Source organism: Octopus bimaculoides, chromosome 12 (assembly GCF_046866305.1).
Source record: "Octopus bimaculoides isolate indiv1 chromosome 12, ASM4686630v1, whole genome shotgun sequence".
Lineage (NCBI taxonomy): Eukaryota > Metazoa > Mollusca > Cephalopoda > Octopoda > Octopodidae > Octopus > Octopus bimaculoides.
This window is the reverse complement of record NC_142939.1, coordinates 59,154,269-59,172,008: the sequence shown is the minus strand read 5'-3', so window position 1 is coordinate 59,172,008 and position 17,740 is coordinate 59,154,269. Positions and strand designations below refer to the sequence as shown.

The 17,740-nt window shown below is 36.6% G+C and overlaps 1 protein-coding gene across 11 annotated transcripts in view; it reads right to left on the bottom strand.

Moving 5' to 3' along the window:
- Positions 1-335: 335 nt before the first annotated feature.
- LOC106883607 (tripartite motif-containing protein 2) overlaps positions 336-17,740 on the bottom strand; it is a 213,204-nt gene continuing 195,799 nt past the window's right edge. For 6 of the 11 annotated variants that reach the window (XM_014934695.3, XM_014934697.3, XM_089361111.1 and 3 more), the window contains 2 exons: positions 4,677-6,711; positions 336-933 (listed from right to left, as the gene is read on the bottom strand). In XM_014934695.3, the coding sequence (XP_014790181.1) occupies positions 4,679-6,709 (2,031 nt within the window). In that variant the 5' untranslated portion in view covers positions 6,710-6,711 and the 3' untranslated portion in view covers positions 336-933; positions 4,677-4,678. Of the gene's footprint in view, positions 934-4,676; positions 6,712-15,836; positions 15,881-17,740 lie in introns of all 11 variants that reach the window. The other 5 variants (XM_089361113.1, XM_089361109.1, XM_089361110.1 and 2 more) reach the window with 1 other exon arrangement.

The following is a 17,740-nucleotide window of genomic DNA, read 5'->3' as shown; positions in this document are numbered from 1 at the left end:
TTGTGGACAATACCATAGATACTGTGTTGTTGTTGTTGCTGCTGCTGGTATCCGTGACCATCATCATCATCAACATTATCATCATCCTTATCATAACAGTTGTTATCAATGTTGCACTTGTTGCTGCTGTTGTAGATGTCATAACGCACTTCATCATCGTCATCATCATCATCATCATTACAGCTATCACTGACATCATCATCATCATCATCATATTTATAACAATTATCAACATCAAGCTTGTTACTATATTTGTCGATACTGTTGTTGTTGTGGCCCTTGATAAAAAAGGGTTGAATTTCCTTTACTGTTGCGTTTAATTTTTTTCATCTTCCTTTTATTTATTTATTTTTTCTTAAATTTTTGTATTCAACTCCCTCCCCCATCCCTGAAAAGCACCCCCACCCCCACCCCCACACCCCGGGGCCCCAACACACGTGCACGATGTTCTGTAAATAGGTAATAATAAATTACTGGGAAATAATAATTAGGTGGGAAAAAAAAAAAAAAAAGGTAGAATATCTTGCAGGTGCAACAAATGTTTTTATATGTTAGATTAGATTAGATTATGTATATGGTAGTGGTGGTGGAGGAGGAAGTGGTGGTGAACTGGCTCTGCCAATACAAAACCACACACAAACATAAAAAAAAGGGGGGTGGTAGTGGGGGAAAGAAGGGAAGGGGGGACGATCAGCAATGAGATCAGAAGTGCTCTGCCTCCCATAATATACTTTGACTGGAGTGTAAAAAAAAAAAAAAAAAAAAAGATGTCTAGCTTGGATGGAAGAGGGTCCAACAGCTAAAAAAGCTGAGAGGTGTTAATTTGGTGTAATACCATTTGACTGGCTACTGGTGGTGGTGGTGGTGGTGTGATAGCGATGAACATGGTCCTAACAGAAACTTCACTGGTCTATCAAGTTGACAGGTAAATTCCTGCCAGAAAGAAAGAGAGAGAGAGAAAAAGAAAAAAAGATTAAAACATTTCAAATGATATTATCTGACAACATTATAACAATGATGACAAACCTTTCTACTATAGTCTCAAGGCCCCAAAATTTGGGGTAGGGGAGAAACTAGTCAATTCCATCGACCCCAATGCTTGACTGATACTTAGTTTATCGACCCTGGTAGGATGAAAGGCTAAGTCAACCTTGGCTGCATTTCAACTTGGAATGTAAGGCTGAAAGAAATGCCACTAAGCATTCTGTCTGGCATGGTAATGGCTCTGCTTTCTTGCAGCCTACATAATAATAATAATAATAATCATCATCATCGTTTAACGTCCGCTTTCCATGCTAGCATGGGTTGGATGATTTGACTGAGGACTGGTGAAACCAGATGGCTACACCAGGCTCCAATCTGATTTGGCAGAGTTTCTACAGCTGGATGCCCTTCCTAACGCCAACCACTCAGAGAGTATAGTGGGTGTTTTTACGTGCCACCAGCACAAAGGCCAGTCAAGCGGTACTGGCAACAGCCAATAATAATAATAATAATGATAATAATAATAATAATAATAATGATGATGATGATGATTTCAGCAAGTTCAGAAGAGGGTGTAAGTCAATTACATTGACCGCAGTCATCAACTGGTACTTGTTTTATCAACCCCAAAAGGATGAAAGGCAAAGTCGACCTCAGTGGAATTTGAACTCAGAACATAAAGACAGACGAAATGCCACAAAGCATTTGGCCCAGCATGCTAACAGTTCTGCCAGCTCATGGCCTTAATAATAGTAGTAATAATAGTAGTAATAATAATAATAATAATAATTTCTACTAAAGGCACAAGGCCTGAAAGTTTGTGGGGGGGGGGGACTAGTTGATTACCTCAACCCCAGTGTTTCACTGGTACTTAATTTATCAACCCCGAAAGGATGAAAGGCACAGTCGACCTCAGCAGAATTTGGACTCAGAACATAAAGACAGACAAAATGCCATAAAGCATTTAGCCCAGCGTGCTAACAGTTCTGCTGGTTCATAACCTTAATAATAATAATATCAATAATAATAACAATAATAATAATAATAGCAATAATAACATTAATAACAATAATAATAATAATAATAATAGCAATAATAATAATAATAATAATTTCTTTATTGTCCTCAAGGCCAGCAAAAATATTTAGATCAATACAAATGATAATGGTGATTTACATAGAAACGTTAACAGTAAAATAATAATTTGCAAAAAAATCTTCAAAAATTCCCAATACTGGTGAAAATGGACAACCAAAGAATCCCATAGATCCTGAGTCACCCTACTCACCAGGAGTACCATAAGCAAATGCATTTCTCTCCTCCTTACTCCTTGGCCTATAGATACCAGCTTAAAGTAGGCCCACTCACTCAGACCATCTTTGCCACATTCATCCACTTTTCAAAATATTTACTGGATGGCACCACATCCTTCTCAACCTCTACTTCTTTAAAATGTCAATAAGAACTTGGCTGAAGAGGAAAATGTCTATCTTCAATCCTTTCAGTCTTGTCTACCACAAAAAACCTCTTTCGCCATAGACACCAGACAGAGGAAAACTGCCTGTTCTTACCAACCAAAAGAAGGCATTGGGGTGATCTTCAGAATTGGAGTTGGCTGATAGGGATACATGTCCTACATGTGACAGCAGCTGTTTGACATAATACCATGAAACAGCAATGCTCAAGCGCCTTAATAACAATAATAATTCTTTCTACTATAGGAACTTGGCTTGAAATTGGGGGCTAGTCTATTACATTGACCTCAGTATGTAATGCAATTTATTGCAGTGACCCTGAAAGGATGAAAAGCTAAGTCCACCTTAGCAGAATATGAACTCAGAACATAAAGATTGAAGAAGTGCTACTAAGCATTTTGTGCAACTTGATAACAATTCAACCAGCTCAACACCTTACTAACAATAACAAGAGCACTCAGAGAGCGCAAACCTCTGCCAAGGCAACACCAACATCCTCTCAATGATTAGCCAGAGATGATTTTTAAACCTTTTACCTGCCCTATTTCTGTTGAAAATACACTATTAAGGCGTAGAAGTGGTTGTGTGGTAAGTAGCTTGCTTACCAACTACATGGTTCTGGGTTCAGTCCCACTGCGTGGCATCTTGGGCAAGTGTCTTCTACTATAGCCTCAGGCTGACCAAAGCCTTGTGAGTGGATTTGGTAGACGGAAACTGAAAGAAGCCCGTTGTATATATATGCATGTGTGTATGTTTGTGTGCCTGTGTTTGTTCCCCTAGCATTGCTTGACAACCGATGCTGGTGTGTTTATGTCCCCGTCACTGAGCAGTTTGGCAAAAGAGACTGATAGAATAAGTACTAGGCTTACAAAGAATAAGTCCTGGGGTTGATTTGTTCAACTAAAGGCGGTGCTCCAGCATTGCCACAGTCAAATGATTGAAACAAGTAAAAGAGTATCGTTGTTTCAATTGATACAAAATCTGATAAAATAACTGTCATTATTCAAGCTGGAGTTTGGAACATTAATTGGCATGAAATTTTGATGGAAGATTTTAAAACATCATTTTAAAAACAGCAAGTTTGTATCATAAAACCAGGGACAATCTTAGGTGAGCTGGTATTAAAAGGACTAAGACAGGGTTTCTCAGACGTCTTTAACTGTTGACCTTTTCTTTTACCAACATTTCTCAATACTTACCTCCCCCAACCACATTCCTCATCCTTGCTGCAAATTTAACAAAATTAAGTACACAACCAAAAAAATTGTTGCTGAAAGGTTGATCACTGCTGTTAAAAGACTGCTTGCATGTAAGTCATTTCTTCAGGATAACAGAATGCACAAAGTTTTGATCCTTTTCTGTACCCCTTACTTATTTCAGTCATTAGACTGTGGCCATGTTGGGGCATCAACTTGAATTTTAGAAGAACAAATCAACCCCACCAGTATTAATTTCTTTTAAGCTCAGTACTTATTCTATCAGTTTCCTTTGCTAAACCACTAAGTTATAGAGACATAAACATACCAACACAGACTGTCAAGTGGTGATGAGGAACAAACACACACACACACACATATGATGGGCTTCTTTCAGTTTCCATCTGCCAAATCCACTCACAAGGCTTTGGTCAGTCCAAAGTCATAGCAGAAGCCATTTGCCCAAGGTACAATGCAGTGGGACTGAACCCGGAACCATGTGGTCGGGAAAGAAACTTCTGACCATATAGCCATGCCTATGATATGCAGATGATAGACACAGAAAATAAAATTGAAAATATCTTAATTTCTTTATTTATCCACATCTAACACTTATGACCCAATGTCTTTAGAGTTATGACTTTAAAATAAGAAGCAACAATCACAATTGGCAAAATATTGATATCACAGTTAAGACATTGCTAAAATGAAAAATCTAAAAATTACAAAATAACTTGGTAAAAAATAATGATTTCTAATTTTGGCACAAGACCAGCAATTTCAAGAGAGGGGAGGGGACTGGTCGATGGCTGGTCAATTACACTGACCAGTGTTCAGCTGGTACTTATTTTATCGACCCTGAAAGGGTGAAAAGTAAATTTGACCTCAGTGGAAATTGAGCTCAAGAACGTAGAGATGGAGAAAATGGTGCTAAGTATTTTGCCCAGTCTACAAATGAGTCTGCCAGCTCACCGCCTTAATTAAAAAAAAAAAAAAAAAAAAAATAAATAGCGCTACTGACCTTCACTTGTATCGGAACTTTTTGAGACAGTTGTTTCCCAAATCAACCACATAGACGTACTGTTCTTGAGTGGTGATCAGACCACTGGGTCGCATCAACTTGTCGTCAAAACTGTCAATTGCAAACTGGAAATTTCCATTGGAACTGAAGATCTGCACAACACCTTTACCTCTGTCAGTTTTTGTAGCAAGGATTAGGCCATTTGGGTCGACAGTTATACCTTCGTATTGTCCTTTGCCAGTGTTGCTGACCTGGCGCAGAAACTTGCCGTTTTTGTCAAAGATTTGTATCCGATGGTCTGAAACGAGGATCTGATCATTACAACCGACACACACCGACGTTAATAACTTAAACTCTCCTTCTTTGCTTCCCTTTTTACCGAATTGTTGAAGGAGATTGCCTTCAGCATCAAATATCAACACTTTGGCTGCTCCCATATCACCAATGATAATGTCGCCTTTGCTATTTACAGCCACATCAATTGGTTCCTGGAAATGACTCGATGTAAATTTCGAGAGCAATTCTCCCTCGTTGCTTAATGTGTACACCATTTTTGTGCGCCAGTTCACAGTAATGAGGTTCCCGGTTGGGCTGACACACACTCCAATACCACTTTGTCTCTCAAGTGCCTCAGAGTTTATGTGACGTTCCAACACCCCATTGCTGTTTAAAACTTTGATGCGACTATTACCGGTATCTGAGATAAAAATGGAACCTTCTTTGTCTGTTACTACACGCACCGGTTGTATGAAATTGTCTAGGCCTGTCCCCCGACTTCCGTATTTCCAAATTGGGTTGTTATGGTCACAGACATCTATTACATATGGACTGTCTTTGATGGGCCGATCAAAGATGCTGATACACAACTTCAGCTTACCAGCTTTGGGCGGCACAAAACTTATTTCATAGGTCCCATCATCTTTGTCACGGATTTTTGTGTCAATTAATTGACCAGAAGCTGAACGCAGTTCCGTAACAACTGGATCGCAGCCTGTAGTTCGGGGGTTACCATGGTAATCAACAGTAACAACTGTAATGGTTGAGCGCAAATGGGTAATGGCTTTGTTAATTTTTGCAGTGGAGAGTGCAGGAAATGTGGTGCTTACTTTAATGCAACCAAAATTAGCAAGCGCATTCGATATGTCCTTGTATGCAGTGTTATGTTTGAATTCACATTTAATGAAGTGGTTTTCACGTGGCTCCCCTAAGGTACTGGTAGCGTCGAGTTTCTCATTTAAATCTCCAATCTTTTTTGTGATGTTCCGAACTTCAACTTGGTACTGTAATCCATCACATTCATTTTGAACTTTTTCTTTCTCTGCCTGAATCAAATCTAATTGTTCCTTGAGATCTCCCTTTTTATGTTCTCGGATCTTGCGAACTTTTTGGAGAACTTCATGCCGTCTTTTGTCAATTAGATTAATAAGATCCTGGAAAGTACGATTAATAGTCTCTATGGCTCTTTCAACACTATTTTCAAGGCGGAGCATTTCACCAGACACATTATCATAAGCCGTTGTCAGATTCCCAATGCACAACTGGGCCTTGTACAAGAGAATTTCTGACATACGTTTTATTGCTATAGAAAAAGGTATCACAGTGTGTTCACTGGCCCCCTTGCCGTAATGCTCACCTCCAGTGCATAGAGTGCAAAATACCGTATCACAGGTTTCACAAAATAACAACTCTTGGGAGGGATGATTGGAACATTTTGGGATGACATCTCGGCGCTGCTGAGACATTAGATCCAAAAGTTGGTTGACGATAAAACTGGGTGGAAAAGAAGTCACCCCACCTCGTGGGATGTTGATGGTTTCTCGGCAGATTGGACAACGAAATGTTCCGGTGTCGTGGACTTGGGCTTCAACAATGCTCACCAAGCAACTCTTGCATACTGTGTGCGAGCAAGGCAGCAGCTTAGGAGAATGCTCGGCGCTGTCGTAAATGCAGAGACATGTTCCACATGTCAGAAAACTATCGTTGAAGTCTTCATAGTTGATTGAAACAGTCTCCACCAGGGTAGATGACATCATACCTGGAACAAACAAAAAAAAAGGTAAGAAAACATAAATATTAATAGTTAATGATTTCTTAATTACATGAAAAGCTAAACAAAATTTATAGTTTTCTTAAAAAAAAAAAAAACATCTGGTACCAAGTTACAGGATTTTCAATTCTAGTTTTTGTTTGAGGGCATTTATGATACAGTATCTCTTTGAAACTACTCAACACTTTCAAGATGGTACAATAAGGGGCTCTTTTTTTTTTTTTAACAAACCTGTTTTCTCTGTTGTTACTTTTTCACTGTCAGACAAATGGAGGAAGATTGAAACAGAAATCAAATAGCTAAACCTATATTAACCAATTCTACGTAATACTACAAACACAGAAAGAGGTGCATTTAAAGCAATATATACCACACAAGATTACATTTAAAATCCAAAACCTGGAAAGTCAATAGCATTTTTAAATTATCAAACTGCAATTTATAGATATACAATAATCATCAAATTTGCTGTTTTATAACATATCTGACAAGATTCAACAACAGATAATATTTTTTCCATTTTATATAACAAAATGAGCAAAGAAAATTGCACAAATACACAAGCATTATATATACACAGGATGGTCCAAAAGTAGGTTTACAATTATTCAATTATCTCTTTCGAATTCATATATTAACAGTTTAGATCTTAATTATAAAATAATATGAAACCATTATTCTATGCTAATTTAGTTAATTTTGTCAAGCTCCCTTTTCAGTTTGTAAGATAGAAATTTAAATGTAATAAAATGTTTTATAAGAAATTTAAAGTACCTACGTGATAACTGTAAACCTACATTTGGGCAACCCTATGTGTATGTATGTATGTATATATATATATATATATATATATATATAAACATTCACAGACACACGTGAATGTGTGTGTGTGTGTAATCATCATCAATATTTGAGCTTTTAAAGAAGATTAAAAACAGTAAGTAACATTCACTGAAAAGAGAACTCAATACAGATGTAGTGTCAAAATATCTTATACAGAGTGACTGTGACTTTCAAGTCTGACCAAATCAGTCAATTAGAAGTCATAATCATTCTAAATTTCTGTCATACATATATATATATAAACTGGCAATATGACCATCCCCAAGTACAACAACATATATATATATATATATATATCAAAACAGAATATTGAAAACGAATTTTAGGTATTATTATGCATCATTACATATGTTTCATTTGCTAATATGTGAGCTGAAGAAGATTTGAGTGCTGTTTCTAGCTAAATGAGCATCCGGGTCAAAAATCCTTCATGGTGTTAATCCGTAGTTAAAGAAAGTTATCTCTGTGTAAAATTTTGTATCACATTTTGTTTTACAATTATAATGGCCATGATTAACCTTCCAGCACGAAAGGGTGGATTCTACATAAGATAGTTATGTTACTAACAATTCTCCCATGTAGTTTTGAGTTTTTTAATGTAACAGAATGACAAGTTAAAATGACCTCACCCTCCTGTCTTAGTTGCAAACACAATTGGCTAATAAAAATTGAAGTAATTCTATGCCAACAGAGACTTCCTCATTGGCCCCTATTGTTGTTGTTATTCCCTAGGGTGAAAAGCATTCCAGCCAGGGCCATCCTATCTTTCACTCAGACACGTATCCAACACAGTAACCCTTTACTGTGGAAATCAGATATATCCACTCAAAATTTCATTATCCTTAACTGCAGCAAGAAGTTTAATGAGTCAATCTATCTTTTGGTGAGGAATGTCATGTTTGAAACTATTTTCTGCTGAGATATGTCATGCTTATCAGCAACGAGACTTATGAAAATTATCAATTCCATTGCTTGGTAGATAGATATTCAACATCATTGCAGGAATAACAATGAAATTTAATTTCCCAATAAAAGGCTTAAGATGGTCAGATTTCATTAGAGTGAGATTTGGCTGCTATATCAAGCAAGCTGAAGATCCATATAGAAGCCCCATCATGAGTTTATGTTAGCTGTTTGTATTTCTAGGGGACAAAGGAGACAGTTTATTTATGCGAATGTATGTATGTGCTCCACATAAGGTTCAGTATGTCCTAATACCTCTAACATTTTTCACCACTGTCAATGAATATATCATCATCATCAATCATTGTTATATAGTAGTTCCTGCTAGGCTTTCGTTCTGTGTTGCATAATAAAGTTTTCCCCTGAGGAGCCATTGTGGATCTAAATCCAAATGCATTATGAACACCCAATGGACAGGGTGCAAATAGCCACAATGGCAAAAACATGCATAAAGAACGAGTGGTATGAAGTGAATTTATGTGTTTATCATATTTTTTCATTTATATATATATATATGTATATATATATATATACGACGGGCTTCTTTCAGTTTCCGTCTACCAAATTCACTCACAAGGCTTTGGTCGGCCCGAGGCTATAGTAGAAGACACTTGCCTAAGGTGCCACGCAGTGGGAATGAACCCGGAACCAGATGGTTGGTAAGCAAGCTACTTACCACACAGCCACTCCTGCGTATATATATATATATATATATATATATATATATACATACACACACACACACACACACACTGCACTTCATATTTGAGGTGCTCTGAAGAAGCTCTAAGTTGTTAGTTAGGCACTCAACTATGAGTCCAATGCATCTTGTAGCAGAAACAGCTGTAAGCTAATGAAGTTCATACGATAATTGTTTATTTCTTTGTCATTTCATTTTTTTATTACCACTCTGTACTTGACTAACACTTCATTCTGAAGCATTGTATATCGAGCTCTACACCAAATTATTAGTATCACAATGCCTAAACAAAATATGTTACATACATACACACACATCATATGTATTCCCCTCTGTGTTGGCCCCTTGTGGGCAATAAAAAAAATATAACACATAGTATGTAATTGTCTATACAAACACATCATTACATTTCAATGTAGGAAAATAAACAAAATGCCCACATCCAGCACAATCAAGCATTTTTATACAATTATTACTGTGTTAATTTATAATTACTTTACCTGTTGTTTAGTTAATCTTAACACATTAAATCAACATTTAAACTGCCTACTAATAAATTTCTCAGTAACAGAAATTCTGCACAAAATCATCATCAGATGGTTTGACTAATGTCTGGAGAGCCAGCGGCTGCACCAGGTTCCAATCTGATCTGGCAATGTTTCTACAGCTGGATGCCCTTCCAAATGCCAACCACTCCAAGAGTGAAGTGGGTGCTTTTTACATGCCACTGGCACAGGAGTCAGTCAGGTAGGTCTGGCATTGATCACATTCAGATAGTGTTTTTTATGTGCCACCAGCATGGGAGCCAGTCAGGAGGAACTAGCATCAGCCATGTTCAGATGGTGCTTTTTATGTGCCACAGGAGCCAGTCAGGTGGACCTGACATCAACCACATTCGGATGATGCATTTTACATGCCACAGAACGGGAGCCAGTCAGGGGGCACTGGCCACAACTGCACTCCACTATAGGTACAAGGCCTGGAATTTTGTGGGAAGGGGCTAGTCGATAATATCAATCCCAGTACTCATCTGGTGTTTATTTAATTGACCCCGAAAGGATGAAAGGCAAAATCAGCCTCAGTGGAAGTTGAACTCATAATGTAAAGATGGGAGAATTGCCAATATGCATTTTATTTAACGTGCTAAATAATAATAATAATAATAATAAATTCAAATTACGATAAACGTAAACAAACAAACGACGTTTGCTTTTAGAAGCATTGAGATGTCTTAGAAAGTTAAAGAAGTGATTTTTAAATTTTCAATCGCAGGATAATGCTAATAATATAGCCTGAACAGGATAAACTACCCCTATTTTGCAGAAAAAAGTGTAGGTGGTTAGCTGTAATAATAATAATAATGATAAATTCACTTAAGACATGGAATTATATTTACCCACTTTAAATGCTCTGAGTTTTGGTAAATCTTAAAAATTAAGGGTCTTCAAACTTCAGAATGTCATATTTAATTTAATCAAAGTGACAATATAATAATAGCAGAACATGGAAAACATTTGCAAGAATTACAAGACATTGTAGGAATCACTTCTGCTGCTGCCAGACAGCACCAGTGATGGAAATTAATGACAATACAATACATTATTTTTAAGGTTCTCAAACCAAATGCGATTACATTTCATAGAGATGAATTCAAGAAAGGTTGCAGAGAGGAGAAAATATGGTAACATCAACCATCACAATGATGGAAAAATAGCTAGAAGGAACAAAAGAAAGTGTGTGTGTGTGTGTGTGCAAGAGAGAGAGATAGAGAGCATATGCATGTATACATCTGTGAAGTTTCTTTCCGATTTTAGTAAACTCAGTTTATAAAAATGATTTTGCTAGGGAGATTAAAGATTAAGGTTTTTACAGTGAAGGAGATTAAATCAGATGTAGACAGTTGTATGTGTTAACTACTTGATTGATGTTTTATGATTTTGGGTCCCTACCATCGATCTTATTGAAGTATTTATCCAGAATTCTCTGGAGCTATAAGAGTGGTGCCCCAGCATGGCTACTGATCTCAGGCTGAAACAAGTACTACTGTAAACCCATGGCCTGGTCACTATTGATAATATACATGTTGTGGTTATCTAATCAAACATTACCGGAGACTATTCAATGTTATGGCACAGACACTAAACAAGAGATCTGAAAGATTAATTTAACACATTTGTATGTGATACATTGTCCATAACTCAATGCTGCAAACATCACTTGTCTTTTTTCTTTTACTTGTTTTAGCCGTTGGCTATGCTGGGGCACCACCTTAAAAGGTTTTAGTCAAAGAAATCGACTTACTTTTTAAGCTTCATACTTAGTCTATTGGAATCTTTTGTCAAACTGCTAAGTTACAGGCACAAAAGCAAACCAACACAAAGGTGTGTGTGTGTGTAAACACACTCTCACACAAACTCCATCTACCAAATTCCCCAAGACACTGGTCGGTCTTGGGCTATAGTGGAAGACACTTGCTCAATGAGTCATACAGTGGGATTGAACCTGAAACCATATGATGCTTCCTTAAGACTGTAAGGTATGATCTGAGAGAAAGACTGGCTGTTACTTCTAGCATGGTGAATGATCACATAAAGGCTCCATTGTAGGTTTGTATAGTGTAGTTATACATCAAGCAAACCACCAGAAAGAAAACTGGATTATTTTGCACCCAAGTAACTTAAGCCATGGTGACCATTTCTCTATTGTAATATCAAAAGCTAGCATTAACCCTTTAGCATGTAAACCGGCCATATTTGGTCAACATTTTCTACCTATTTTAAGTTCAAACAGGCCAGATCCAGCCTCTCACACCCATCCTACAATGACATTCTACAAATAACATTCAGATCATCCAAATTGCAAAGCTACAGGATAATGCAAGATTAATTCAAAACAACGTGAATAAATAAGTAAGTATTACATTTGACAGAGCAATTTGAAGACTAAAGGATTAAAGAAAGATTTGGTTCATTGTGACACCACATCAGACAAACATTCATATTTCAACTGTACACAGAGTTCATTTTCTCTGCCCACTATTCCTGAGAGTTTCATGAGGATGGAGTTCTCAGGCACCTCCTCCATAGGGTCATATCAGGAGCAACAGTCATCAGACTTTCCAGCTGGATTCCTGAGCATGACTAACTGTGATTACAGATATTATCCATTCCTAGTCTACCCTAGGTTTCTTACCGGTTGACATGGCTTGAAAGATCCATCTTATAATCCTTTCCTCTGACATTCTTATCACCAGCCCGCAATACTGGAACTGTGACCTCTCAATGCAGAGAAGTAGTGACTCAATCTGGAGAGACTCCCTAACCTCCAAGCTAAGCACTTTGTCGAATAACATTACCTTAACACCTGTAAATGGTTTGAGAAGGCTTCAACGCTTGAGAGTTTCAAAATCAAATCTCAGATTCAACAGCTTACCATGGAGCTAACATCCTATACACAGATACATAGCAATTTACTTATCTTCTATCTTTTACTTGTTTCAGTCATTGGACTGCATCCATGCTGGGGCACTGCCTTGAACACTTTAGTTAAAAGAAATCACAGCAAGTACTTATTTTAAAGTTTGGAACATATTCTATTGGCTTACTTACATTCCTGTAACTTAGAGGTTTGGCAAAAGAGACCAATACTAGTTGTCAAGTAGCAGTGGGACACACACACACACACACACACAGAGCAGGTTTCCACATAGTTTCTCTCTACCAAATTCACTCACAAGGCATTGGCCAGGTAAGGGCTATAGTAGACATTTGCCTGAGGTGCCATGTAGTGGGACTGAACTCCAAACCATGTGGTTGCGAAGCAAACCACAGACATGCCTCTGACTATTAAAAAAAAAAACATAAATCATTAAAAGAAATTATAGAAAACAAAACAAAAATTGAAGTGAAATAAATAAAACACATAAATTAAAATGTAATAACTAAAGACAGCAGCTGGATAAAAAGGTGACTTGGGTGAGCAAAATTAGAAAGAAAAAGTGACAAAATCTTCCTAAATTCTATATTAGCACTAAGAAAACTAAGACACACAAAAAGATACACAAATCAACAAGATACTCCCAGAATAACTCAAAAGAATAAATAAACAATGTGATCGTAAAAGATTTATCTAAATTTTGCAAGTGAGACAAGAAACAGAATTGAAAGATAAGGTGTATATATTTTCAACAGAAATTATTCAGATGTTGGTGAACTAAAACAATGGGTTTTTCAAGTGGTTTTGTTTGAAGTGATTATTTCTCTACAGCTGCCTGGGTGACTTGTACACATTCTAGAACAGGCGAGGGCAACCTTTCTCAAGAAAGCAGGCCACATGAAACAAGGTTCATCATTAGGCAGGCCACATGAAACAAGGTTCATCATTAGGCAGGCCACACTACAAAAAATTTAGCATATCTACGCAAGTGTGCCTCCCACCCTGAATTTGTTTCCTAACTTTCAGAAGCAGGGACATTTTTAAATGAAATTTTCTACAAATACCTTTCAAATGATATAGATTCTGATTATATTAGAATTTACTGTAAAAAAATTTTCAGAGGGGTTGGAGAGGAGTTTCAAATAATACACCTGAGTTGACTTTGTTTCTTCATAACTTTCAAAAGAAAGAGTATTTTTTAATGAAATATTCTCCAAATACCTTTCAAATTTCGTAACTTACGATTATGTTGGAATTTGATGTGTAGAAACTAAGTAACTGGTGGGTGGACACATAGATACTGAAAATCAACACAATTTTTTTTTAAATTACAAGTTTTCATTTTGTCATGTGTCACTATGTATGTGAGACTGGCCCTCAAGGTTTTTTATTTTTATTTTTCCACAACAAACTGTGATATAATCGTAATCTACACCACCTAAAAGGTATTTGTATAAAATTTCATTGAAAAAAATTAACTCATTTTTATGAAAGTTATTAGCAAATAAAGTCGGAGTGAATGGAATTGTGTGAATATGCCAAAAATTTTAAGCGTTATTTCCCCCTCCCCCCCCCCCACGAAATTAGGTGTGCCACTCAGATCGAAGTATGGTCTGCGGTCTTCAGTTCACTGTACTAAAAACTGACAATGATCATCTCAAACGTGAAATTTCACTTTTCTCAAACCAACAAGGAAATTATAAGCCAATATCTTTCACGTGAGCTGTAGTTAATTATACAGTAATGGACACATTTTTCGTAGGATTCACCTTAGAAAGGGAGCGGAAATAAAACGGGGTTTTAAAAAAATAAAACAACCCGTCTCTGTAATTCCTGCTGCCTGTTTAGCCTCGGCCAGCACTGATTGAGCAGCAGCTGAGAACAACCCGTTATCAAAACAGTGTCCTTTTCTCTACCTAAAATAATACACAGGATGACTTGAGGCAAAATTGGCTGCTTTTTCTAGCAGACTGAGAGTTGAGGTCTTAATCAATTGTGCGATCAGGAGGCGGGGCGCACACACACACACACACACACACGCGCGTAATTTCGCATGTTCCGATGCCATCCAATCCAAGCGCATGTACACATTCTACCACTTAATAAGAAAGAAAATTATTTAAAACGTCGCTTCCAAAAAAAAATAAATAAAAATAAAAACTAAAATAAAATAAACTGTAACAAAAATTTGGCCGGGGGATGAGATGTCAGAAAACTAAGGTTAACATCCTGAGAAATGCTTCCAGTAGCGATAAATCAAGGAATCTTTGGCAATTTTTGGGAGTGAAAACTAAAAACAACTATTACAATTTCCTGCTGTAATTTAACAATTGGGTAATAAGTTATATTTCAAATGTAATTTTCGCTAATTAATGAAAATTAGTTTTTAAGATTATATATTATTTTCGCAAATAGATTTCACAAAGACAGCAAATTTTATCCGAGTTTGTAAATGAGACACGTGACAAGTGCGTCTTGAGTGTGTTTGTGATTAAATTGCTGACTTGGGGCAAGGGAGACAACTATAGCAGACATAAGAAAATATTGTGTTCCTCTAGTAGAGAACCTTGACTGTTACATCAAAAACCTCTCGCTTTTCAGCTGAAACGAAGAATTATTGAAATTATTTTTAGAATTAAAATAAAAGAAAAAATTTGAAAAAAAAAAAACAAAAGAAAGAAAAATTGTCTAATTTGAGTAAACTAGTAAATGAGTGACTACAAAAACACATCACAAAATAAAATATTTCTAAAAACAAGGTTCTATATAAAAACAAAGCAGGAAAATATTCGGTGGAAGTTTATTCTCGAAAAAATATTAAAGGATTTGCATGCATATTTAGGGGTGGGGAAATGAAAAAAATAATTTTTAGATATGTAGAAAAAAAACAAAAAACCAAGAGGTAGCTAATGAAATCTCTAGCATCATTCATAAATGTGCTCTGAAAGAGGCATGCAACAAGGTGATATCTGTCACATGTGCATGGTCAGGATTCTTGTGAGGTTATTCAAAGAAGTCAAAAAAAAAAAAAAAAAAAAGATATGAGGTGAATTAAGTAAACAGCTAAGATCACTAGAAAATAATAATAATTGTAATAATAACAAATCAATCAATCATTCATTATGAGTAGCATTTGACTATGGAAACTCTAACAGCCAGCCTCACATCTTACCAGAATTAAGTCAGCCAATTGTGGATTACGAAGGGGTACGTGGTCTGCAGGAGAAAAAGGAAACAAGAAATGAAAGTGCATACTGTTTGGTTGGTCAACCTAACACATGCATGTATACACACTCAGGCAAAGCTAGGCACACACACACACACACGTTTACACACGTACACAATTATTAATGCTTAGACACAGGCACACTCAATCACATTAACACACAAACACACACAAGCATAGATACACACCAGAATTATATACACACACACACACACACACACACACACACTAAAACAGGGACGCTGGGTCACACACACACATACACACACATGCAAGGAGAAAACACCAGCACACACAATAACAAAGGAATACATACTGACGGACACAAACACAGATACCAGCACATGTGGACACGCACACACACACACACACACACACACAAATAAGACGCACGGATACAGGGAAAAACACTCGGACACAAGCACATACAGATACAGGGAGATGCTCTGACAAAGACACACACACATACACACACACACAGCATTATGCTTGAACGCAGGTACACATGCTCATCCAAATACACACATCTTCATACAGATGAACATATGCTCAAGCACAAACATACAAGGACAGGCACATACACACACATGCTTAAACACAGGCATACACATACAAGGACACACACACAGCAGTATATTAGGATGCAAGTAAGAAATGCTCAGACAGATACAATTATCTTCATACACAAACACACACACACACACACACACACAAGTACCCATACAAGAACAAGTATACATGCTTACACACACACACACAAAGCAAACATACATCAAAAGAAAAGACAAAAGTTCTTTAAGTAGGCTGTAATCTGTCAATGGAATGATTGATTAGCACTAAAAGAGAAACATAATGTCCCTAATAAGGAGAAAAACTATGACATTTTAAGTTAATCCAACAGATTACCAATTATCATCACTATCATCATTAGCATTACCGTTATTATTATTATTATTATTATTATTATTATATCTACTACTATTACAATTACTACTGAGCTGACATGGGAATTTAATCCAACTGTAAAAGAATAAGAAGAAACAAAATGCAAAAAAAAAAAAAGAGAGGAAAAACTAGAAAGAAAAAAAAAACTATTAGAAATAAGCAATATTGTGTGTGTTGTTTACTATCCAAGATATTGATTCAGTGTTTCTGAACAGTCAATAGAAAAATTGATTCAGACATCACCTTGGTTACGTAGCAAAAGATAAGGATACAACTGTCTACTTTGTCAATAAATATAGTATGATGTATGTGCGATTTACATGTGCATGTGTGTAACCGTGTACATTAGTTTGGAGCAATTAAGTTAGCAAAACAGATAAGAGCACCGGCCTTGCTACTCGAGGGTGAACAAGTGTGGAGCTAATGAGGACGGTGTTGTGACTCCAGTCAAGGTTTTCTACCTTTGCTGCTGATGGTAATTGAATGAAATCAAGTATAACAGAAAAAGAAAGAAGGAATAATCAGTGGATCAACAACTTCTTGTGATGGACCACTTTTGATTTTTTTTTTTTCTCGTGTTTTTTATTTTACATTTCCAAATGACTCACATGTATATCATATCTTGCAGATATACATAAAAAAAAAAAGAATCTTTGCATATAAAAAGCACCCAGTATACTCTGTAAAGTGGTTGGCATTAGGAAGGGCATCCAGCTGTAGAACAAATAATGGAGCCCGATACAGTTCCCAGCCTTACCAGCTGCTAGCAAACTGTCCAACCCATACCAGCACAAAAAGCAGGTGTTAAACGATAATGATGTTAATAACCTCTCAATTTCCATCACTGACAACACATTGTCATTGTTTTAACCTCCACTTTCCTATGTTCACATGGGTCACATGGA